Genomic DNA, 24,759 nt, shown 5'->3' with positions numbered 1-24,759 from the left:
GTTGATTGGCAGTTGGATTTGATGAAGATGGCAATGCGGATACGGGCGAGGACGGTATGATCAAATATTGTTTGAGGTCTTCTGCTGCCATGTCTTGAGGAGAAGCGCGCGCGTGCTTGCTGGTCCGCGGTGTGGTAAAGGTGGGGACTTTGTCAAGCGGCGTAGTGGGGCAATGTATACCTCGTGATTGCGCGACAGCGTGTTTGTGTATTCGACGCGTCGTCGCGAGTAGGCTTGGTCAATGCAATGTCTTGACTCGAGTAATACTGGCGGCGGGTTGTGCGTGGACCGTGTGGGCTAAGAATAGCGTCGTTGGTGTTGGAAAAGGATGGACGCTGGAGGATGTGGAGGCACAGTCGGCGCTCTGTTTGCCATGTGAGCAATACACCGACCGTTTGTTGGCATGCACATGCATCAGCGTGTGCACCTTATCCCGTTTCGTGTTGGTTGTAGCTCCTTACATGCACAATTACCTGTTTAGACCTCTTGGCATGATGATCAAGTAGCCTCCGCGGACGCAAGGGGCGCCCTCTAAACCGTCGGACGAATGCATGGCCATTGAAAACCAATCTTGTGATTCGCCGTAGTTGCATACTTCGAGCCTGGAAGCATGTGTCTGCGCAAGTTGGAGGCGTCAGGGCTCATCAGTCATGTGCGGTCTCGATCAGGGAAGTTTATGGGCAACGATAACGGTATTTTGTTGCAGCGAGGTGTTTAGAAATTATACTCAATATTTCACGTCTAATCGTACATGATTTTATATTTGATATCTGTTTCTAACCTGTTATAATGTCATGTTGTGACAGTCAGGAGGTCGCTACGCAGAGAACAAGATAGTGAAAAGGCGTACCCAAGGATAACAGTGTGAGGATTCTGAGCAGCAACTTAACTCACCTACTTGCGATACTATCTCGCTAAACTAGAACCGATACATCTGGGTACAGCTGTTAGATGATAACATGAACAATGATAGATACCGTATTACAATTCGTCATTCGAAATCTGCGTTGTTCGAATAACTTCTGCTATCGTACATTATTGCAAGTAGCTGCCGAGCATAGCTTTTTTTCTAAACAATGTCTCATGTTTATTAGAGGCTCTCGCTGGCTCTTCAAAAATATTTATAGTATACATCACAACGTATGTGTTGGCTATGAGGTATAGAGCATGGTGCCTCACAGCTGTTATATATTATGTAGCCTACTGGGTGGTGGAAGCCGCTGCATCAGCACATAGAAATCACTCATAAAAACAATATTCCCCAATCCAATACGCAGGAGACTATCAAATCCAGAGAATTTTGAATTCCATAATGAGAAAGCAGTTCGCCTTCATGTAAGAAAGATAAGAAAAGCAATCAGTGTATTCAAGTTTCAGAAGTGAGTTCACGCACAACCTGAAAAGAATAGGTACCCTAGGCAGCGTGCTACCGCTGCAAGTCCTGGGCTTTACATGTACACATGCCCAATCGGAGGTTTTTAGTAGGGACGTTAAACGATACATCACATCACATCAGAAGTGAGTTCAATGCAAAAGCAGCTGTCTACACAGCACAGTAGAGTGAATGACATAAAGAAGTGGTAACTGCACTATATCTAGCAACTCTAATACAATACGTGGATATTGATTTACACAAGGCATATTGGCAAAGTTTGATTGCCTCCGGTGATTATGAGAGCCGATCAATAAAAATACTACTTTATGAATGCATTGGAATGCTACACATACCATCTCAAAACCACTCGTACTGTATTGGATTTCTACAGGGAGAAATTATAGAAGCAAGCGTAGATACACCATATCATTCAATTTTTCTTCCTCCTTCCATCCATTGTTTCGCCCAATCCACCATGGCCTTCTGAAACTGAGCGAGATTTTCCGGCCGTGATATCGTGTGGCCCTCGTTCGGAAATACCAAAAACTGACAAGGCACGCCTCTAATATGGCACGTATTGTACGCTGCAAGGCTTTCAGTGATTGGGACGCGATAGTCGACATCTCCATGCGAGAACATCATTGGCGTTTTCCAATGCTGGCACAACCGAGATGGATCCCACTTCTCCCACTGTTCGGCGTCTTCCCAGGGGAAGCACCCGAAATCTGCCTTGAAGATGATGGGCAGGTCTCCGCCCATTAGGTTCCGGATAGAGTACACGCCTGCGTGCACAATCAGTGCGCAGAAGCGAGCGGATACCGCGTGTCCTGCAATCCAGTTCATCATGTATCCACCAAAGCTGTAGCCAGCTCCAACGACGCGAGACAAGTCGACAAACGGCATGCATGTTTCCATGTAAGAGAAGAGACACTCGACATCTTTCAGCGTTGCATTGCCCCAGTTCTGGTAGATGGAACACGCAAATGGTAATCCGTATCCCGTTGATCCGCTAATGTTTGGCGTGATGACCATGTATCCTTGGTCGGTCCAGAGTAACGGGTTCCATACTTTTGGCCAGCAGTCTCTCCAAGCATCATTGGGACCCCCATGAAGTATGACGATGAGCGGGTACTTTTTCTTGGGGTCAAAGTTTCCAGGTTTGTGCACGAAAGCTGATACGGTGGTCACGGCGCCCTGAAAGATGATTTCCTCGTGGGTCGCTGAAGATGATGGGACACTGTGCTCAGTGATTGATTGAACATGGATTTGACCGTCTGGCCCCAATGTGGCGACCTCAAGAATACCCGTCCTCTTGAATGTTGAGCGAGCTACCAAGATTCGTTCCTCGCCTTCTGGTCCCGTCAGTGGGAAGATGGATGATGTGCAGCCATTGCTCACGACGGGCAGACACAGCCCCTTCCAATCCATGGATCCGTGATTCTGAGACAAGGTGATCTTCCAAACGGACATGGCGCCTTTTTCATCCACGATAGCGTAGAGAGTTGAGGAACTTTGTGAGCTCCATAATGTTGAGAGTATCCGTGGGTTCCAGGGACTGCAATCCCCTTCCTTTTGAGCTTGAAAGAGATGAACAATTTGTGAATGTTCAGGGTTGACAAGTGACACGATGAACAATGAGTCGTGGGAGAAGCATGCTCCAGAGTCTTCAGATTGGAGGAACATCGCAAACAGCCCATCATGAGACGCAGAAAATGATTGGGGCTCGCCGGTCCAGGTTTTGTAGCCGAATTTTGTCGCCTTGGTAGCTTTGGTACCTTTTACCCAATTTACTTCCAGATATATAAGTTCTTTGTGAAATGGGATTGCATTCTTGTTGCCAGTTCCTCCTGTAGAAAGGAGTATGCCGTGCTCGCCGAGCATGAAAGATCCTTTGTCTGGCCAGGCCACAAGAGGTAAATCTACACCCTCAAGAATATCAAGGGGAGGCGATTCGGAAAGATGCCAGTTCATTCCAGCTCTGCGTACCGACACAAAGTATATCGACGACCTTGCTTCATTCTGTGGGCGGTAGAACTTTTCGAAGCGGAAAGGAAACTGCGTGTATAGTCTTCCAGAACCTGAGGGTGTGGCTGAATGACATTCTTCCTGGATATTCTGAGGCGTTGCTTCAAAAATCAGCCCGTATGTCGAATCAGCCAGCGTTTGCACCTTCATGCTCGAAGCTACACATGGAAGGCACCCTATCATCTGCTCTCTTTACTCGAAAAGTGTATCAGTACGAAACAAGATAATGGTAAACAGAGATGACGGACCTGGGTGAATCCTCTTCCATGTCTATACACCAGAGCTGAGTTGTCCCAGCACACGTGACACTCCAAATCAGAACCTTGCGGCCTAGCCACAGTGGCGAAGCAAGCGGCTGGCTTCCTGGAATGACATAGTCCTGGCAATCTGATATGCTCTTGATCTTGTTAATGACCAATTCAGAGTCATTTGGCGTAGCATAGCTAGCTTCTGACAGAAAGATGTAGCTGCAATCCGGGTTCGGAAGTACGGCTAGCCAACGGTGAACCTTTGCCAATGCCCTAAGAGCATCCATTAATATAAGATCGATAGAATAGTGTCACAAAGTAAAGAATAATGCCATCTACCTACTTCCACACAGATGTATCCTTAGCGCCGTTGCCATTGTAAACTTTCGAGGCAGGTTGTACTGTATTCATTGTGATTGGATGACTAAGTTTTGTCATTGATGGCGTATTTTATAACACCACGAAAACCCTTTTTACACAAACTCTGATCAAGGACAGGATGCAGAGACACTATACAAGAGATACCACAGTTAGCGGGGTTATTTAAAACAGCCAGTTCTTGGTCAACACAACAAGCGCGGGTCAAGTACACGCGTATACGGCTCAAAAATGTTGTTTAAGTTCTAGAACTAGCGATTAAGCCGCAATCCATCTGAAAAAAACCACATGACCGGGTTACCGGGCAGCTCGTACTTTCATTCCGTCCATTCCGGTTTTATCAAGCTCCGGGCCGATTCCAATCTTGTGTACTGCTTCGGTACTTTGCATGATAGCCTCGATAACATGCAGCCTAGCGCTTGGAGTATGATCAAAGGCTATCACTACGGGTCGTCGTAAGACCCGTAACTGAATGTCAATGTGCTCGTATCCCTGTTTTCCGATTACTTTTTAAGCCTCCACTTAGTTAAAGGCTTTACGGTAATCCTCCGCAGCAGTGGTTATTAGCGCATCCCACAAGTCGTATTCAAGCGGGGACTACGGCCCGTAACATGGTCATAGTTCTAGTCGCAGCTATAGCCTGATCATGGCTCAACTGCAGCTCGCCCTCCAAAATCTACAGATTTGGCCGAGTAGCAGAATGTTAAGAAAACAGTGAAAGCTTTTTCTTCTTCTCCTCAACCAATCCTAAAATGGTAAGTGGGCCTAAACTCTATTCGAGAGTATTTTACAGTTTCGGTCATAAATACGGCGTAGAGGATGCGTATCGTGGCGTGAGCATTATGGAGCAATCCAAAACATAGTTAGAATATGACGTCGTAGTCCTGTTTTGGTACGTTGGAGGCGCTGGCGGTGATGGGCTCAATTTAGGCAAGATAACATAGGAGTCAAGGCAATACAACAAGCCATTGCCCACCAAACCAAAGATTGAACCAAACATGAAAACAGCTAGAAACATCATAAAGGCCGCATAAGCGGTATCATTCGACAGCCTTCAGCCGTGTCTAACGATTAGATTGCGGCGCGAAGCCTTTGGTCTAGTGAAGTGTTGCCGCTAGACGAAGTGGTGATAGCCTTTGAGAACGTAGGGGTGTACGGACACCCCTGTAATTTCCAGGAGAGATTTCGTGGCTATGGCCACACCATAACAAGTTATGTCATCACTGGCCTGTATTTAAATCGATACGCTCATGGCAGCCATGCATCCAGCATCACCATCTCCGCACTACTGTACCTCGCCAGGGAAAATACTACCACTACTTGAACAATCTCCTCTTCTTCGTATCCTCCATCATGGCTACCACTGTATGTTTGAGTGAGACATGCAACACAGAGTTTGGGCTAACACTAAGAAGGAATTTCCCATGAGTGCTAAGCGCTCCGTCTTTATGAACAAAGGCAATGCCAAGGTTGAGGCCAGGGACACTGTTTTCATCAACGAGGCACAATACGCCGGGGTAGAGGGCGGGGTTGAAGCGGAGGATACCGTCTTCATTAACGAGGCGCAATACGCTGGGGTCATGGCCAAGGACACTGTCTTTATCAATGAGGCTCAGTATGCTGGTGTAAAGGATGTCGACACCGTTTTCATCAACGAGTCGCAGTATGCTGCAGTCAAGGACGTGGACACTGTATTCATTAACGAAGCACAGTACGCTGGAGTCAAGGCCAAGGACACCGTTTTCATCAATGAGGCCCAGTACACCAGTGTGTTTGCTTAGACGAACAAGCGCAAGACATTCCATAGCACATGTATTGCTTTGAAATCATCGAGTTTCTAAAGTGTTAGTCACTCCAAATATGAAGTGTCGAGAATATCAATCTAACACTGCATGGTTTCGAGTTCGAGTCCTCTGGAAATAAGCTGCTGTAACTCATCACTGTGACTAGTCCATATTAGTACTAGAGGCGCATATTTTAATACAGTTTAGTCTTGCTCTGCACTAAGTTATGAACTTGTTGAAACATGCGGGAAGCAAGTCTCTAGTGCTGGCAAACACGATCTCCTACGTATTATAGCAGCGATAGAATCTCGCAGCACGAAGGAAACATAGGGAAGAGGCTTCAGCCAGCAATCTTGAGACAGATAAGGCTCAAGTGGTAGGTAGGTAGTAATGATAGCTATTTAGGTGGGAGTTGGTTTTCCTTTTTTCTCTGCCTGCGAAAGAACTCTCGTATATATTTGTGTAAAGGATTAGGCTGCGCCTACTTCTACATAGTATAGGATTAGGGATGGACACTGTAGGGGCCTAGAAGTGCCCTTCTCTTAGCCTCGTTACAAGAAACATAAAATGCTATGGCACATTAAAGTTCCTAGATAGGGGTCAAATGATCGAACTATAACAACTTAGCCTGTAATTAGTTAGGTGAGCTTTTATTTACCACAACACTCAGCGTTTTATAGATCCCCTAAGTTCTGCTACATCAAAAAACACACTAACGTGGTTCATAAGCGAGTCAGTCACCCAAGCGAGTTGGTCACTCCCCACCAGCGCGTTAACGTTGACACGTTATTACAGTCTTTTATTATAGTTAATAAACTATTGCAATATACTAAATTAATTATTAGAATTGCTACTATTACTTGCAATATCTATCTTAACTACGCAGGTACGAGCGTTGTGTCTAGTCTACTTGCAACGCCCGCACCGCCGCTCTCCTCGCACCCTCTTTGACGCACTCTCACTATCACCACAACTACTACCCGCTTATTTAGCTAATACTTCTTGTACTTCGCCTATAGTAAGAGTCTCTTCTATCTGTACGTATCGCCGCTTGCGGCTCTTACGCTTATTTGCTGTGTCTAGAGCCTCTTAAAGAGCAGCTACTTCCTCCCTTATAAGCGTTATCTTATGTGCTATTTGCTAAGCCCCTTTACTTAGCTATATAACCTTCTTATTAAGAGAATTTATAGAAGACCTAGGACGGTTTCTTACTCTTTATTAAATAAGAGTACTTTAAGCCTTAACCTCACGCGCGTTGCGTGGTGTCTGCGCCTGCTAGGCAGCTGTTCGTCGTGGTGATTGTACTAGCGTCTGCACCACTACATTAAGCTTAGATAGCACAGCCTGTGGGTTATGTAGGACTAGACTAGCGCCTCTAAAGCTAGCTTAGATATTCTCCTTTATAATAGACTGCTTAAAAGCAGCCTTAAAGGCTAGTAAGAAGGTCTTCTTGCTAATATAGTAGGTGCGGTTGCGTGCTAAGCCTAAAACAACGTCGCTATACTTGCGCTTTAATAGCGAGAAGCAGGCGACGTTAAGGGGCTATAATAGGTGAGACGAGTGTAGAGGCATGCAGAGAAGAATAATATTCTTCTCCTTGCCAAGATCTTAAAATTTAATAGAGCAGTGGCTCTTATAGCTGTTAATAATAAGTAGTTAATACCTACCTATAGTAGAGCTCTTTGTATAGGTATTAAAGTGCTCTAACTAGGCAAGACTAAGCTAATTATTTGTCTAGCTATTAGGACTAACTTTAAGAACCTAGTTAGTAGGCAAATTCTTAAACTAGATATTAATAAGCACCTTGCCTGCAAAGACAACAAATAGTGGTATCTAGCGACCTAACGCGCCCACGCCTTAGATTATAGTAACCCACTTATAGTTACCTAGCTGTATCTGCTTCTTTTTCTTATATCCTTCTAATGCTATAATTAATAACTATAATAAAATCTTGCCTATTATAAAGCTAGTTTTATTAAAGTTATAGATATTGTTGTCTATAATACCCTACTTCTACCTTGTCGCCTAGACTAAGTTGAACTAGCGCTAGATAGCTACTGTTAGAGATATAAGCTAGTCAGCTGATCTCTAGCAGAATCCGGGTGCTTGGCTAACACCTAGATTCTATCATTAGTCTGCCAAGACTGTGATAAAAGACTGTAATAATCGATCAACATACATCTGATCGATCAAACAGATATCTATTACGCTAAAGATTACGCAAGCTATTACGTGGCAGATTATTCTAGAATCTGATATAGTCAAATATATATAGTAGTAGATCAGCTAAGTAGATAGAACTAGAGGAAACCCAACAGTCTACTAGACAGTCAATCAGATCACAGTTTTACTTCAGTTACTCAATCTCCTCTCCCCTAGCAAATACCTGCCGAGTGCTAGATCTATCGATCAACCAGAGCTACCGCTGATATATCAAGTAGCTCTACCACTCCTTAACAGCTACTAGGTCCTTGTAGGCGGCTCGCTAGTAATTATAAGGACAGCTCTAGCGCGTATAGAGCTTAGCAGTCCGCCTAACAAAGTTGTTAACCTAATTCTTGCTAATAGGGTTGCTACCACGCTCCTCTAATAGTTTATTAGCTATTGCTTAAACTTTAGCCTTTATAGGGGTAAATCCACGCGTAGACTCTTTAAGAATACGTTTAATAATAGCCTCCTCTTCTAACTTATTTAGGCGCTTTAAATTTAGTTTATAGTTGCGTTAGGGGCGCTTTCTAGCCTATTAATTGGATATTATACTTTAAGGCACGTTATAGATAGAGGTAGCGCGTCTTTAGCTTTGAACATGTTATAATTAGATATTAAAAAGAGCAAGTTAAAGATCTAATTTAGGATAAGTTAATTAATAGTTGTGTTGTTAAGACATAACGCGTTGTAGTATCAACGTCAACGCGCTAGTGGGGAGTGACCGACTCGCTTGGGTGACTGACTCGCTTATGAACCACGTTAGTAGTAAAGGTAGATATATACGCTACCTAAAATAGGTAGAGGAAATTACTTTTCTATATTTAGAGCAATGCTTAGCTACAGCGTATAAACTCTAATAGCTCTTTAGAGTACGCCGCTAATAGCGGCCTATATAACACTACGTTAAGAGGCTATAGAGTATAAGTGGCGTAGGGTAGAAATATTAGAAGTATTATTCAATAGGAGTAATAATATTTAATATATTTAGGTAAGACGTAGCTACTATGGCTATTAAGGATAAGCATCTAGTAATTACGTTTAGCTTTTGCCTTTGTTTAATAATTAAAAACCTATTTAAGCTAAGCTAAGCCTAGGTCATTATTACTCTATCTAGATAGACTTGTAGAGAAAAAAACGTAGTGTCTTCTAACCTCTAGGTCGCGTACCTAGCTATTACGAAGTCTAACTTTGCCTTTATAGATAACGCAAGAATCTATAGCGCTTCTATTAGCATAAACATATGCTAAAACTATTATCCACTCTCTATTACTATCTTAGATAGTAGTAGTAATTATTTTTTAGTCCTAAAGTCATTTAGAAAACACCAATTTTAACCTTGTAGTAGACTTAAGTAGGAAGCCCTTTTTATCAATATTATAGATGTTATACAGCGCAACATCATAGTTATTAAGTTTCTTAAAGATAAGATTAAAATATAATTAATAACTATTATAACTATTAGCTTTATAACGATTATAGTCTATCCTAGTAGTGTATTTAATAGTAAGGTTAGTAGTATTATAGTCTAAAAAGTATATAACCTAGCTATCTAATAGCTTCTATTCAATAATATTTAATACAAAATTTTTTATTATAGACTTAGTAGGTGTAAGTGTAACGGGCTAGGTAGCCCGCTACAGTACAGATAGCGGTGGCTATCTTATGTATCAACTACGCAACGATATCAGCAGCTCTGATATCTTGTGCCAGCCTTTTTGGCGCGGTGGGCGCGTTGTAGTTGCGTGCGCAGTCTAATAGGACTCGACCCGTTACAGTAAGCCTATAACTAAAAAGCTTCTATATATACTTTATAAGCTTAGCTTTATATTATATAGTAAGTAATTTTATATTTTCTATAGTAGCTATATAGAACTAAGTTTATTTATAGTAGTAGCGTGTTAACTTTAACAATATAATACTAAACTTTTTTATAGCTACTTTATATACAAGTTATTTTTTAAGATTTTATATATTAACTATAAGCGCTTTCTTAATTAGAGTTATAGTAGTAGAGTTATCACGCGTTAAAGTGGGTAGGTCTGTTTTAGGAAGGTGCAGATGGTGTTGCATCCGCTGAACAGTTGCACGCACTGACCACCTACAGTAACGGCGTCTAAGGCCCGACGTAGGCCATGCACGGTTCTCGGTATAATACTAGGTATTAGTTCATTTTGTGAAACAATCAAGGTTTTGCAAGACTGGTAACATATTCCACACCTTAGCTAATACTCGTTGCATGACTAAAGGTTAGTTTCCTGAGCTACTGGACGCCACACAAAAATACAGCATATGTAAGTAAACATGCGAACTTTGTTAACTCCTAAAGCCCTTTTAATTATATCACGACTGGTTTTATTCGTTTAGTTATTTCAAGACGTACGCATCACTTTGAAGCCGTTGGATGGTAGGCGCTCATGAAATCTATTGATAAATTCCTTCATCATCATATGATGCCCAAATCAACCAACGAATAAAAAGAACAAGGTAAACTTGGGGGCGTCACTGGAGAAGCAAGGCTACGAGTTTCTACTGGTGTTGCATATTACTTTACCAGCATCAGATAAGCTCACATACTCTATCAAGCCTTGGTAGTATCTGCAGTTAGCCAATACGGTTTTCATCTTGTCTTCGTCGCGACTCCAATCTCTTCGGATTCTTAAAAATCTATCAACGCCTGTACTCCAATGCCCACCCCTCTCACTACTCTCACCGAACCAAATTATCCAAAACTTCTCACTAATGCATCTTCCATTCAGACACTATACCAAGTAACTAGTAACCTCAGCATACCCTAAAAGGCATCTGGTTAACAACAAAGTAATTATTTATCTATCGCAGTCTATTCTATAACACCGGATTCAAACACAACCTCTATCCTTCCCATCATCACAGGTCATTCACTGCAGTACAATCTTGTATCTATCCCTAAACGAATTCCACAGCCGCTCAGAAACGCAAATATGGTACTCTCGTCATCCGGCACACGAGCAAAACCACGCTCAGCCAAATCTCAATATGGAGGGACTCGTTGATACATAGTAACAATGTTCAAGCAAGATATCTTGGCCCCATGAGGCTTAAGCGTAAGACTCATCACTGAAACAAGGTTGATACTGCTCTGCTGCAGTTTCCAGGTTTGCAATCAGGTTTGTATGTTGCCAGGTAGGTTTTGTCGAAGAGCAAGCTATATAGCCTGGGTCCTGCATAGTGGTACTTGCTGTTACGGGGAGGAAGCCTACTTCATCGCCTACAGTAAGTCCCATGTCGGTCCATTCTCTGTGATCAAAACCAGAAAGCGGGTATAAGCTCTCTGGGTTTGCGGTGTGGTCGGTCAAGTTTCGGTATGACTGAAAATCAAAAGCTGATTGAGGAGTTGTACTAAAAGCGGTGTTGCCAACATCGAAACCAAATTCGTGGCCATCTTCCCTGTATAGCGCGTCTTGTAGAGGCAGTGCGAAGCCTTGTTGAGATTGATCGCTCGCAGTCGAAAGCGTAGGTATGCTCGGTTGATCTTGATTTAGCTGAGTAGGTGAGAGAACCTCGGGAGAAAGTGAAAGACAGAAGGCCTCGTTGTCAGCCAGAACCTCGAATGAGGGGCCTCCGGTAAAGGAGTTTGAGAATCCCATGGGTAGTTCAGGAGTTAGGTGATATGGTGATAAAGTTCCCGAAGTAGATGAAAAGTCTGTCGTGGCTTCTTCTGGCTCTTGATCCATCATTCCAATCTCGTGTTTTGCCCCCTGATACCGAGAATATTCAGCGTCATCGTGGTTTTCGCCTAAAAGAAATGAGCGCCACTGCATACTAGAAGCTTTTGCAGAGTGATTTGCTGGATAAAATCTCCAAAGAATAGTGAAGAGACACTGGGTTTCGCCTGAAGCAGTAACGTGGCCGTAAACATCCTGTGTTGCTGTCAGACTTGGTAGAGAAGTCCTGGTACTGCTCTCGTCTACGCTTATGAATCGCTCATGTCTTTCCAACCTGTCAAAGAAAGATGGAAACCCAAACTCAATGCGCAAATACCTGGCCAAGCCTTCAGAGTCTGGCACATAGTGGCATGACGTTTGATACTCTCCTAATTCCTGCTCCATACTGTCGAGATGTTGGTTCAGCGTCGGTTGCTCATTGCCATGAAAGTGTGTTGTGCATTTTAGGGATTCAAATCTCGAGAGATCGAGACATGAATGAAGTGTAAGTGCAATAGAGTCATTGACTCTTTGCTGGCCTTCTGTCGAAGTTCTGATGAACGCATCGCAGATCAAGACGATTCGCTCCTCTGTCTTCCAAGATTCTGCCCAGGTTTCTAGAAATCCAGAGTCGAGATGTCGGTGACACCAAGAGGGAACATCCGTGACGATGACATTGTCCAGCCTGCTGTTCGAGTGCATCCGAGGGGCACAGTGCACAGCCTGGTGGTCACCTTGCATGGTAAAGTCTACTACCGTCAAAGATGATGAAAGAGATTCCTTGTATGAACCTGCACCTCGGGCGAATCCTGGGTGTGGGCTCCCGTGCTGCGGCCAGATGTGCGGCGGCGTAATGCAACCATCCTTGGTAACAGGGATTGTGCCTTGCGTGTGTTGGTGGTGCCGTAGATGTGACGAGTTACCAGGCAGAGAACCCACACCCCCGCAACAGAGCTTGGTAGATTCCTCCAGTGTTCCCATATAGGCAAGGGCTGTTGTGTGATTAGCCTCGTTTTGGCAACCCCTGGCGCAACCCTTCCGAGTGATGTCACGAATAGCAATAGCAAAGCCACCACAACGGCTTTCTAGAATGATTCCGGGCGGCTATCGGATCCCGAAGACCTGAAACTCGGTCAAACGGTACAGGGCCATTGGTTGAGAGACACGCAGCGATCGGACAAACTGGAACCTTCAAGAAAAGCATGCGCAAAACAAGCACTTACCGATAGGAAAGCCTTTCAGATGCCCCTTGAGGACCTGAATATGACTGGAGATCTGTTTCCGATCTCGCGTGATGCCCGTTTCTCTGTAGATCGAATCCTGGATGAGTTCGTTTCGACCTTTCAACACACCCGCGAGCATATATTTTTTTCGCCCCATTGGGGGCCATCGAACTAGCGCTAGTGTGTATTCATCAGTATCCGTATGCGGATCATATAGCACTGCTTACAGTAATGCAACTAGAGAGTTGATGTTGAAGGAAGTGGGTGGTTGAGAGAAAAGAGAGTAATAGGGTGAAAGAAAAGTGCGTCGCCTTACCTCTCCAAAACGCATTCTCCAAGAAGTCGGGCCAGACAGTTGTTTCCTTCTGGCTCTGTGCTATGTTGGCTGCTTCACGCCTTTCCCTCTCTTTCTTATCTGCTGCGTCTCTCGCAACGACTTCGGCAGGGGTGAGGACAGGCTGTTTCTCACGATACTTTTGGTATTTTTCTGATCGTTGGAGTGTGTTGTAAAGCCACGCGAGTTTGATTCTGATGTGATTCTCCAGTCCATCTGCGCCAAAGGATGTCATGACGCTCTGTGAATTTCCACTGCTAGGGTAGTAGATATCTGCCGCAGGTGGTTGCGCTCCTAAAGAAGCAGAGTACTGGCGCAGCATAGTAGGCTATGGCAGGTGACAAGGCGAGCAAAGAGAACAACGAATGTCTTAGTGGTGAAAATTGAGACAAGATGTAGAGTCAAGCAAGTAGAGTAATGAATGGCAAATTGTGGGAAGAAATACAAGGATATATTTAGGGGTAAAGCAAGGCAAAGCCATGCAGGAGATCTGGAGTGATATAATGCGTTGTCTCAATGACCAGCTGTAGGCAGGATGACTACATGACAGCTGGTAGGCTAGAGCACCAATGTCAAGGTGCATTGCGAAACCCGCTAATCTCATAATGGTAGAGGATTCAGTCAAGTAGAAAGGCCGTTATCATGAAATCAAGGCAATGCGTTTCAGGCGGTAGTGATGGCCGCCGAAAGGTCGCATACTCTACTTTGTAATTCGGGTGTTGACAACCATAACAGCATCTTCAAGTGCTGGAATGATATATGATGCGTGGTTAGCAGAGAAGTAAATCATGTCAAGCCAGTTGTTGGCTGATGGACCTTCAATGGCTGCTTGTCAGTGAAGAGCCGCTGGGAATTGCTTAGCGCAACGGCATGGATGTCAGTGTTCGTGAACAGCAAACTACGTCAGATCTGCGGGATCAACAAACATGTCGTTCACGGCTTCCCTGCACCCGTGCCTGAAAGTAGCCTGAAACACGCTGTAATGGCCGTGCTCATTGACCCACACCGCTAGACATGTATCCTGTGGAGGCTTAGAGGGTGTTGGCCTAGATATAGCGTTCACGTGTGATGTGGTCATAGCACGTTACTGCTTTCAGTATATCGTAACGAAAGGCGGCCCAACTTCCGCAACCGGGAAGCAAGGGATAGCCTACAGGCCGGAACGTGTTGGGCGTGGAATTCCTACCGGACATGCTTGTGCTCAATCGTCTAGATCATCGGTGCCTGCAACGTTAAACTTCTTGCGACCGCCTTCTGTAAGGCGTTGGAGAGCGACCTTGTTGGCTTGTGCTCCCACCTTCTGCTGCATCTTCTCGAGTTCCTTTTCAGGATCGTCGGATTCAGTCTCAGCAAAGGCAAGAACCAAACGACGACCCAACAAGTGCGTGTTCTTCAAAGCATTCATGGCGTTGACGGCATCGCGTTTCGTCGTGAACTCTGCGAAACCAAAACCGCGCGATGTTGCGTCGAACTTCTTGGGCACCCTTACGGACCGAAGCTGGCCGTAAGGAGCAAACAAAGCGCGAACATCCTTTTTCTGCAGCTTAGATTAGCATACGCTTTGACAGGAAGACAATTAAAGGGACTTACGCTTGCTTCAAAGGGCAAGTTCTTGATGATTATCTTGGTGCTTGCGGCCTTCTTTGCTGCGTCTTCGTTACGACGCTCCTCAGCCGCATCTGCGCCCCGGTGAGATGCTTTGATCTGCAGCTTGTGGCCTTCCAGATCATGACCATCCATGGCTCGCAAAGCCGCTGTCGCAGTTTCGGGGCTGTTGAACTCGACAAATCCAAAACCCATTGACAACACGCCTCGCTTGGGGTCAACCTTGGTCTTGACCTTGGCGCTCCGGAAGCCAGACAGAGGTTTGAATGCCTCAGTAAGACGCTCCGTCGTCGTGGAGAAGTTGAGGTTGCGCACATATAGCGTAGCGGTGTTGGTAGCCTCTGGTTCTGGAACGTCCTCAAGCAAATCAGTAGCGCTGAGCTTTGTGCCTGGCTGTGCCGAAGCTGAAGGCGTCGTTTGTACAAAGTTGGTTGCTACACCTTCCTTGAAAAGATCCTTGGGGGCCTTTTCGAGATAAAGGATAGAGTCCTTCATCTTTCGATACGACAGTGACATGAAGGCAGTCTTTGCTTGCGCTACGTTGGCAAACTCAACGATTGCCGTCAGGCCTGTTGGCGGCATCAGGAACTTGGTCACGGTGCCGTGTTCCTCGAACAACTTGCGAAGCTCGTCAGGAGTCACACCATGAGGAATGCTCTTGATAAGAATAGCAAGATCACCCTTCGCACTCCGTTGAAAGGCTTCTAAGTCAACGCCATGCTGAGCAAAGTATGATTTGGTCTCTTGTATGACATGGGTTTCAGCATGCGCTTGCTTGACTGCTGCATCTGACGATGTAGGGTCAAGCAATTCAGCTTTGCTTATACCCATGCGATCGGCAACAGTGGACATGACTGCATCAGCCTGGGCACTTGTCAGTATGTTTGTCATGGGCATGATCCAATCAACTCACATTCATATAAAGTGAATTCCAGTTGAAGATAGCCTTGGCGGCGCTCTGCTTTCTCCTGATCTCTTTTTGCTTCTTCAGAGGCAACTTTGAGATCTCGTACTCATCAAGCTTGGTGTCTTTCTTTGCCTTTGCAGAGATGATATGTAAGAGACGACCCTGGAAAATGGTGTTGTCATTATCAAGGTATGCTTCGACGGCATCGTTCGGGTTTTGGAACTGCACAAATGCAAAGCCTTTGCCTTTACCGTCGGCCTTCTTCAGAGGCACATGCACCTATAGTCGTCAGCAGAATTCCCAACACATTCTCGAGACGTGACGAAGAGGTTTTGCCGCTATCAGAAAGAAAATACATCTACTAAAATGTTTTCGAGAGGTCACTTCAAATGCCGAAACATCAGTTGTCCCTATCTCAATATTCATCATTGCATGGGCGAGGTTGAGAAACAAAATGGCTGTGCTTACCTCTTCCAGAGCTCCGTGCTTGGAGAATTGGTCCCGGATTTCATCCTCGGTCACTTCGTAGTGCAAATTTCGAAGGTAGAGTCGCCCAGTCTCTCGGATCCTGTCTTCTTCATCAGGCGCAGCATCGTTGGGTTGTTCTGCCGGCGGTTGCGAGGGCTCTTGCTGCGCCTCCACTTCTTGGCGCGATTCCTCTGCAGCCACTGGAGGCTGTGGTGCTGGCGCTTGGGAAGCGGACGCGTTAGCGGCAGGCTCTTCGTCGTCCTCGACCAGCTCCAGAACTCTGTTTGTTCTTGATCGAAGCCAGTCCATATCAGAGACAGGCTCCTGTTCAGCAGCAGGCGCTTCCTGCACGTCTTCCATTGCTTCACTAGTATCCGCAGCAACAGCTTCAGGCTCTGCTGTGGGTTCTTCATCGGTAGGATGCGGCGCAGATGCAGGTGTGGCTGTGGGCTCCGCAGCAACCTTGGGCTTCTTCGAAATGACCTGGTATTCATTGTCGCTCTCTTGCTCTGGCACAGCAACCTCTGGTACAGCCTGATCTGCCGCAGCAACAGTAGCCTCCGCAATTTGGCTATCGCCGTTCGCCCAGATGTTTGTCTTGGAAGGCGGCTGGTAAACCTCCAGAAACTCCTTGAGCTTGGGGTCCTGTTCGATTTGTTCTCGCTTGCGCTTGAGCTCGTTTTCCTGTCGCGGCAGCGGTCTGTACTCGTCGTTTGTGGAAGCGCTCTTCTCGAGCTTCTGCTGTCGTCGCGACTTTGGCAGTTCCTGGTCGGCAATCTATGCAAGTCAGCCCCGCTTGTCGCCAGCACAGTCGGAATGTACATACGGGACGCGCAATCTCGACATAGATCTTGGTGAGTTTGATAAACGTCTTGTTGAAGTACTTGACCGCCTTGGCAGCGTCCTCGGGGGTCTTGTAGCCCACATAGCCTATCCGCCGATGCGGAAAGAATTTGACGTCTGTGACGGGGAACTTGGCAAAGTGCTTGCGCACGTCGTCTTCGGTGAACTTGGGCGGCAGCCCGCGGACGAAGATTCGTGAAGACTCCATGTTACCGAAGTCTAGGCGAGCCGTGGTCTGCTCGAATCTTGAATGCGACAAATGTGTGTGTGTGTGCGAAGGTCGGCGTCCAGAAAAAAAAGTCTTGACATTTCATCCTGCACTAGCGCACTAGCACTAGCGCGAATGCGGGAGCTCGGGCCCCACGGCGCCTGGCCGCGCGAGCGCCTACTCAAACACTGACAAAGGCCTTGCAACCAAAGCATAGCCTCACCCACCTGCACTATAAGTCTTCACGTCCCCCCAAAAGATCAATACCATAATCCCTACTTGTGTAATACAACCAAGGCGTCACCATGGCAAGCGAGAAGTCAGATACGCAGAAGCAGGATGGTACGGCCCCTTTGTGTATGCCGCGTGCGGTTTGGCAGAGCACGAGCTAATAGCAGTTGCAGCCCAGATCAAGTCGGCCGACATGGTGCGGAACACTCGGGATGCTTGTTGACGTTTGTCTAACATGTGCGACAGAGCGAAGAGATGCAACAAGAGGCCATCGAAGTCGGTGAGTTCTGGCTGCTCTGCTCTCCGCGTGATGCTTCGGCACCGGGCTGACGCCTTGTAGCACAATCGGCAATGGAGCAGTTTACCATCGAGAAGGTGGGTCCCCCTACCCACCCAACACGGCATCTTGTTGGGCCTTGGACTAACATGTAACGTGTAGGATATTGCCCAGTACATCAAGAAGGAGGTAAGAAACACAGCCCCGTCGAGTCGTCAGAGCCGCGCGCTAACACGTGCATAGTTTGACAGCAGAAAGGGTGCCACATGGCACTGCATTGTAGGCCGCAACTTTGGAAGCTTTGTCACTCACGGTATTTCACGCTCTCTTCGCACGTGTGGTGATGGGTCTTGTCTGACTCCACGACAGAGACGAAGCACTTCATCTACTTCTACCTGGGCCACTGCGCCATCCTGCTCTTCAAGACACAGTAAACGGATGATTCTGGACTGGGCACCATCGGTCATTGTGCGATTCACGTCTTCTCTGATTGTCAAAGGAATGCCTCGTGGTTCCGTAGTAGAGACGGCCGTCTCGTTTCAAGCTAGGGCTCGGAGTGGTGCCTGATTGGCTTTGGTCATGTGCATGAGGAGAGGTATTCCTCTTCCCAGTACTGACTGTTGTCTTTGTATCAAGGTTGGAGGGTATGTGCAATTCAGTGGCATCTCATCACCTGGACACGGAAAGATGGCCCTAATTCAATGTTAACGACGGCGACGAGTCTCCTTCTCTCCACAAAAGTGGCGTTGAAGGCTAATCTAGCGATACCACAATATAGTGTTCGTACATGTATGCTCTGGATTCCCGTGCCGTGCTGGGAGTGTGCAGCCTCTAGAGTGTCTGACACAGTCTATCCGAATTCCGCTTACCCATGGGTCACGTTACATTTCAAGAGACGAGAAGGTGCGGCGAATGTCTGGCCGCTAGTTCCACGGCACTGTCTCCGCCAAGTGTGGCTGAGGCGTAGCTCGCGTCTTAGATGACGCAGCCCTGCGCGGCGCCAACACCACACATCTGTTAGTCAAGCCGGCCAGCACCACCACTTGACCGCCGCCGCCGGCTACCGACTACCTCTAATTGCCTCTGCTACAAGAAACAACCCAGAAGAAAGCGCTTCCTCAGCCCCACCAACACCCCGCCTACACCTCCGCCCTACCAAACCACCCAAACGCGTATTACCCAACAACCATCTCGGAACCAGCGCGCGCCGACGCTGACCCCATCCCATCGATCGCCCGCCCGCCCGCCTCACCCAAGTCACGCGCATACACTCCGCCCTGCACAAAGTCTAAAGGACAATTTTCTTTCCTGGATTGCTCCGGTGCCTCCCGCCTTGTCCGCATCCCCGCGATCCCATCACGCCGAACACACACATATCGCATAGCATAGCGCGCGCGACATAGCGCAGCACACCACGCAGCAGCCATGTTCTTCTTCTTCACATGCGGAACACACAGTACGTCTTCTCTTCTCATCTCCCCCTCCTCCTCCTACATTCATTCCACGATTCTAACACAAGTCGTGCGCACCAGCCTTCAGCTCGCCGCTCAAAGGCGCCGAAAACATCACGGTGCAATGCCAGAACTGCGGCAACTTCAGCGGCCGCGTCATGAAGCGCTGGGAATGGTTTACCTTTTGCTTCATCCCCGTGATCCCGTTTTCCGTCAAACCCTACAAGGAGGTTGGTTGCCACATCTGCAACTTCTGGCAGGATATCAAGTATAGGCCGGACGTGATGAATCAGATGGGCAATGGCAATAGCGGTGGCGCTGTTATCATGGGTGGGAATGGATATGGTGGCCATGGTGGTCCCCCGCCGCCGCATGGCCAGGGTCCCGTGCCGCAGGGCGTGCCGCAGTATAAGTAGAGGGGGGGGGGGAAGACTGAGTGTGTTGGGGTGTGTGGGCATCAAGGCGTTTGAAGGTTGGATGCAATGATACCAGTGGGAATGGAGCGGCGTGAAGCTTTGGAGTGGGGAAAAAAAAAGAGAGGGGGATTCTGAGAGAGAATGTCAGGACTGGGTATGGGTATTCTCTCTACTCTTCCTCTTCCTATTTCTCTCTCTTTCTTCTCTTTCTCTCTCTCTCTCTCTCTCACATTCCCACCCTCCTTTTTCAAACCTGCCAGTTTTTCCCAAAAGTCGCAGAAACGAAGGGAGGGCGTTTTGGGAGGGGAGGCATTTTTCATTTCATTACTCACTATCCAGATACCACCAGCTGTTTTGCTTCTTCTTCTTCTTCTCTTTTTTTTAGGTTTTTGCCCTTCTTGTTTCTTGTTTCTTGTTTCTTTACAACTCTTCATGTCAATGCCAATGTCCCCCTCTTCCTCCTCAGTACCACATAAATTCCACGCATGACCTTTGTACTATGTACGTAATCACCAATGAGGCAAAATCTTAGTAGTAATTGTAGTTGTAATAGTTTTGTTTATGTCCAGCTTTTTTTTCATTCTTTTGAAACCCCCCCGGCACAATTCTGCAGATGATAATGGGGAAAAAAAGGTATTATATTGTATTATCAAGAAAACTGTTGATGCAGTAGTATGTAACAAGTAATTCATGGATTCATTTTGTATGAAAGAAAAAAAGAATACTACTTACGGAAGGACTAGTAGTAGGAACTTGAACATGAACAGACTGACTGGATCCATGCCTACACCTGAAAAAGAAAAAAAATGATAACAAGTCTATGGTTCCTAACCAAATAATTCCCCTCTCTCTCTCCCTCTCTACCTATATACCTGCTTTCCTTCAAAACGTTCAAACGCTTCAAGATGAATAAATAATAACATCCCTCATATCCCAGAAAGGCTAAAAAAAGAAGAAGAGAAAAGAAGAAGAAGAAGAAGAAGAAGAAGAAGAAGAAGAAGAAGCAGAGAAGAAGCCAGCGCAAGTCCTCCAAGTCACCAAGTAGAAGAAAAACAAACCCTTCCAAAAACCATAATTGTAATAATACCTGAAACGCAAACAAACAAAAATCAATCAATCAATCAACCAACCAATCCATCCATCAATCAATCCATCAAGCAAGCAAGCATTCAATCTCCTCCCCCTCCGCCTCTCAAACTAACCACGACCACGTCCTCGCGCTCCTCCCCATCGCCCCCCAATTCCGATTTTTCCTTCTTACTCATCGGACTTGCGTCTCGCTCGCCGCCCAGGGTGCCCTGTCGTTTGCGCTTGATCGACGGCTCAAAGTCGCTTGCAGCCGGGTTCAGCGTAGTCGTCGAGGCACTGACTTCGGAATGCGGGTTTCCTCCAGCACCGACAGTGCCGCCACCCAATGCTTGTGCGAGCTCTGGGCCCATGCCTGTGGTGTCGATGCGGTGATGGTGGTCGAAGCTACCGAGTTCTTCTCCCAGGGCACTGAAGAGCTGGCGCTCCAGGCGGACGGTGCTGTCGATGCTGGATACCGAGGCGCCCGACTTGTGGCTGGATTTGAATGGGGAAAGCTTGGTATTGTCCATGGCCATGTTGCTATCTAGGCTTGGGTCAATGGCATCGACATCGATGATTTCCACCAGGTCGGGGATGCCTTTTTTGCCATGAGTGAATCGGCTCTGGTCTTTGCATGTGGAACTCTGTGCTAGTCCTGCGTCGGGACTGACTGTTGGCAAGAGACTCTGATCGTGGCGAGTCGCTTTATCAGTAAGCTTTGGCGAATCTGAAGCCAGGCCTTCTTTTCTGCTCCTCACGTTGACAGTAGAGGGTCCGTGGGCTGAGCCAAATTTGCTGGGCTCAGTGGTCGGCGGCGGCGCTTCACTTCGGCTAAAACGATACATTGTTGGCTGGATTGAGGAAGGGTCTCTCATGGACATCTCTGAAGCAGCTGTTGATTGCCTCTGCACAAAGGGATTCGGTGTTGGGACACGATTGGCGTATGGGAAGGGCGTGGGTAATCGCAGTTGTGAAGCGACATTATTCTCTTTGTGGATTAAAGTTGATGAACGCTGCGTCATGGGCATCCTGTCCTTCCCTTCGTCTTGTCCGTAATTCTTTTGAAATGACACTTTATTCGTGCTGTTTCGTAAAGCGCTGTTGGAGTCCGGATGCATCCATTTGCGACCTAGTGATGCGGAAGACGGACGGCTGGTCAGTGGAGCAGCCCCATATTTCGCCTGATGGTAGCTGTGAGAATGGCTGTCATTTTCGTGGTACTGAGCGTCGAAAGCCCGCGGAATCTCCCGGTGTCGCTTTGGTGGGCTTATAGCTTCGATTATCTGCCCTAGCTGGTCCTCTCGAAGCGTGACGATGACCTGCTTCTCTTTTTCCTTTCTTGGACGATCATTCCATCCTGTGCTCTCGCTCTGACCGAACCGGGTCATGTTCTCCATCCATGGCGAGCCATTAGTCGAGTGATGTGAAGTATACATATAATCCGGCATGGAATAATCGCACGACCCAGGTGTTCCCCTCTTTGTCGCCCAATTGTCCGTGTTCATATCGTCGGCGCCATTACCGAGCATACCAAAGGCATCGTCCCACATGCCTGCGCGACTGTTGTTCATCGACACCATGGGATGTCTCGAGAATTGTGATATAGGCGGCAAATGTGCATTAGATCGCCGCTTGGGTTCATTCTCGTGTGACTTGGCAAATATGGGCTGTGCACGAGGTGATGGCGGTGTCTGGGCATGATTGTCTCCTGCAAATGTGCGGGTATTGGGGGTCCATGAAGTCGCTGGAGAGGTCTGAGGATGTTGCTTGTCCCGATTGAACGCATTGGGGAGGTAAAGAGGGTTCCGTATCGGCCACGAGATTCCAGCCTGCTCTAAAACATCTGCCAGTGTGAGTGTCATGCAGTATGCCTTTCTGCCACCCCAGACATACCTTTCGGAGCATGCTGAAACGAGAAGCAAACAAGGTCGTTGGTCGTGCCAAGGTCCAAGTCTCCAGGACTCGACGTCTTGCTGATTAGCTGTTCTGACAGCACGACTCTTATGCGCCCATGTAGATCGCGAGAGTCCCACAAATTCTGCATCAGCGTGTGCTTATGAAATGGAGGAAACTCGAGGCACTGTTTTCGATGAGTGGAGGGAGGCTCATTGAAGGTGAGTGACCTTTTCTCGTGTGCTACACAATCGTCAGCTCCTTTACCGATGGACATTTACTTCAAGGCGACATACAAATCTCCTGGGGCCATTTTGAAGCCAGGTCGAAGAAACCGCGGCTATATCAGTCAGCGTACATCTCACCGAGCAGCAGTTCCACTTGACTCACAAGACTCTGGCACCGTCGATGATGACCTGAACCGCGAAGACAGTCTTCTGGTTGCCTTTGCGCTGAGACTCAATAAGCGCCGAGGCTTTCGACGCATCACCCCATGAGTGGACTGAGATACGAAATGGTGTCGATGGCGGCAGAGAGTTGATGTAGCAAGTCAGTGTAGGCAGCTGGCGCCCATCTGTGACGTGTCAGTATTTTGGTCTTGATAGATACGAACAAGCCCAATAGACTCACACTCTTCTGAAGAGACGTAGCAAGCCGTCTTGAACTCCTGTATGGGAACATGTGAATCTTTGGGGAACAGGATCACATCCCAATTGTCGTAGCGCATGGCAGGCAAGTGATTTGCTGCTGTTCAGATCCAAAAGAACAAGCAACTGGGGGTTGAAGTGTGAGACGTAGAGAGAAGACGTGTCTGCGAGTTGCAGGTTGGGCGAAGGTGGGCACCCAGACATCATGGCGGGAAGGCACACATGTCGGGCTATCCGTCACATCGCAACTTACCCCATTGGGTATTGGATATCTTAGGTAGTCTATCTATACTAATATCAGCAGACGCGGACAGACCTTGGAGGGATGCAGTAAATCGACTTGAGAAACATTAATATAGCATTAATCATGGTTCGCCCAGCTGGAGAACCCAAGCGTATCCCGTGGCAGCCACCTAGTACCAAAAACCATAGTAAGTAGATTACATGCGTCTAACAGAAGCGCATCTTCACGATAGGAGCCTATACCTAGCCCCTACCATGGTCGTAGATAATGTCAATAATTCAATCAAACTCCGTTCTCTTATACAATAGGTATCCCGCTGCTTTTGTAATCACCAGACGCCTCGCTAATGTATAGAGACCCCATTCCCAGAGAAAAAAAAAGAAGTCGATGCACACATTATCATGAATCAATCCCCTTGACTCCTTGCTAAACCGTCAAAAAGAATATAGGTGCGCATGTTGGTGTGACGTGACCGACGGGCTAATGTGGGGCGGGAAATGGCTGAGTGAAAGGATTGTTCTGGCCGTTGGACAGAGGAGACGTGAAATGATGGAGGTTGCTGAGACTGGACGGAGTCCCTGTCCCGTTCTGGCTGGGTGAAGTAACAGATGCGGTCGACGTGTCGTTTTGCGAGCCACCGAGTCCATTGTTCGCAAAAGATGGATAAGACGAAGGCACCGGTGCCTGCATGGGAGGAAGACTGCGCACAGCGACGTTAGCAAAAACATCCCCAAGGCACATCAAGGCAACCAACCATGCACAAAGCCAAACACTCAACGCGCACGCAAAAAGAACCCCCCCCCCCATACTATAATGCACTTGGAACCAAACGTTAGATGAATCAAAGAAGCAAGCAAGCAAGCACGCCACAAAACACGCAGAAAATAGAAGAATCGTGTGATTGGAATGATAGCCAATCCTGCTAGTCGCAGAGAGCACCGGTAAAAGAAAGGCATTCGACAGAAAGCAGCACCCGACCCATGCATGACTAGCTACATCCCTTAGATGCTCCCCGAAAGAAGAGTAGCACGCTCTGAAAGAAAAGTCCGAGTGGGAGAATGGATGGCCTGTTATACAAAGACTTCCCTCTATGGCCCTCCAGCAAGATGGTGTCGTCAGAAGAAGTCGAGAACTTTTGGATAACCGCCCGTTATAGAACTAAAGACCAAATCGCTCGAAATTCGTCATGCCGAGTCATGAAAGGGGTCATTGCAGTAAAGCCAACGGGATGAACCATGAATGA

The 24,759-nt window shown here is 47.1% G+C and overlaps 9 protein-coding genes across 9 annotated transcripts; 3 read left to right on the top strand and 6 right to left on the bottom strand.

Annotated features, from left to right (window-relative positions):
- Window positions 1-1,801: 1,801 nt before the first annotated feature.
- SETTUDRAFT_87019 (uncharacterized protein) lies at window positions 1,802-3,256 on the bottom strand (the record flags this gene model as incomplete). Its single annotated transcript, XM_008022307.1, has 1 exon — window positions 1,802-3,256. The coding sequence occupies one exon, from the start codon at window positions 3,254-3,256 to the stop codon at window positions 1,802-1,804; it is 1,455 nt and encodes a 484-aa protein (XP_008020498.1).
- A 352-nt stretch (window positions 3,257-3,608) lies between these two features.
- SETTUDRAFT_17924 (uncharacterized protein) lies at window positions 3,609-4,059 on the bottom strand (the record flags this gene model as incomplete). Its single annotated transcript, XM_008021825.1, has 2 exons — window positions 3,609-3,921; window positions 3,992-4,059. The coding sequence occupies 2 exons, from the start codon at window positions 4,057-4,059 to the stop codon at window positions 3,609-3,611; spliced, it is 381 nt and encodes a 126-aa protein (XP_008020016.1).
- A 1,493-nt stretch (window positions 4,060-5,552) lies between these two features.
- On the top strand, window positions 5,553-5,798 carry SETTUDRAFT_79061 (uncharacterized protein; the record flags this gene model as incomplete). The annotated part of the gene is made up of 1 exon (XM_008022144.1): window positions 5,553-5,798. A coding segment is annotated over one exon (246 nt), but the record flags the coding sequence as incomplete, so codon positions are not given.
- A 5,297-nt stretch (window positions 5,799-11,095) lies between these two features.
- On the bottom strand, window positions 11,096-13,493 carry SETTUDRAFT_17922 (uncharacterized protein; the record flags this gene model as incomplete). The annotated part of the gene is made up of 3 exons (XM_008021824.1): window positions 11,096-12,693; window positions 12,925-13,101; window positions 13,241-13,493. 3 exons carry the CDS (start codon window positions 13,491-13,493, stop codon window positions 11,096-11,098), a joined length of 2,028 nt encoding a protein of 675 aa, XP_008020015.1.
- A 966-nt stretch (window positions 13,494-14,459) lies between these two features.
- SETTUDRAFT_86033 (uncharacterized protein) lies at window positions 14,460-17,289 on the bottom strand (the record flags this gene model as incomplete). The annotated part of the gene is made up of 5 exons (XM_008022249.1): window positions 14,460-14,795; window positions 14,849-15,727; window positions 15,777-16,049; window positions 16,239-17,015; window positions 17,065-17,289. 5 exons carry the CDS (start codon window positions 17,287-17,289, stop codon window positions 14,460-14,462), a joined length of 2,490 nt encoding a protein of 829 aa, XP_008020440.1.
- Window positions 17,290-17,536: 247 nt separating this feature from the next.
- Window positions 17,537-18,586, top strand: SETTUDRAFT_162012 (uncharacterized protein). The gene is made up of 7 exons (XM_008022351.1): window positions 17,537-17,631; window positions 17,694-17,716; window positions 17,767-17,800; window positions 17,861-17,895; window positions 17,960-17,986; window positions 18,041-18,110; window positions 18,167-18,586. The coding sequence occupies exons 1-7, from the start codon at window positions 17,595-17,597 to the stop codon at window positions 18,229-18,231; spliced, it is 291 nt and encodes a 96-aa protein (XP_008020542.1). The 5' UTR covers window positions 17,537-17,594; the 3' UTR covers window positions 18,232-18,586.
- Window positions 18,587-19,222: 636 nt separating this feature from the next.
- On the top strand, window positions 19,223-19,664 carry SETTUDRAFT_17919 (uncharacterized protein; the record flags this gene model as incomplete). Its single annotated transcript, XM_008021823.1, has 2 exons — window positions 19,223-19,253; window positions 19,330-19,664. 2 exons carry the CDS (start codon window positions 19,223-19,225, stop codon window positions 19,662-19,664), a joined length of 366 nt encoding a protein of 121 aa, XP_008020014.1.
- A 1,034-nt stretch (window positions 19,665-20,698) lies between these two features.
- On the bottom strand, window positions 20,699-23,352 carry SETTUDRAFT_152366 (uncharacterized protein; the record flags this gene model as incomplete). The annotated part of the gene is made up of 6 exons (XM_008022350.1): window positions 20,699-20,751; window positions 20,926-22,575; window positions 22,674-22,868; window positions 22,922-22,965; window positions 23,016-23,199; window positions 23,256-23,352. The coding sequence occupies 6 exons, from the start codon at window positions 23,350-23,352 to the stop codon at window positions 20,699-20,701; spliced, it is 2,223 nt and encodes a 740-aa protein (XP_008020541.1).
- A 644-nt stretch (window positions 23,353-23,996) lies between these two features.
- On the bottom strand, window positions 23,997-24,323 carry SETTUDRAFT_29782 (uncharacterized protein; the record flags this gene model as incomplete). The annotated part of the gene is made up of 1 exon (XM_008021962.1): window positions 23,997-24,323. One exon carries the CDS (start codon window positions 24,321-24,323, stop codon window positions 23,997-23,999), a length of 327 nt encoding a protein of 108 aa, XP_008020153.1.
- Between the last annotated feature and the right edge of the window lie 436 nt (window positions 24,324-24,759).

The sequence above is a fragment of the Exserohilum turcica genome (assembly GCF_000359705.1).
Source record: "Exserohilum turcica Et28A unplaced genomic scaffold SETTUscaffold_1, whole genome shotgun sequence".
NCBI lineage: Eukaryota > Fungi > Ascomycota > Dothideomycetes > Pleosporales > Pleosporaceae > Exserohilum > Exserohilum turcicum.
Note: the sequence above shows the minus strand (reverse complement) of the source record. Positions and strands in the feature narration are given on the sequence as shown.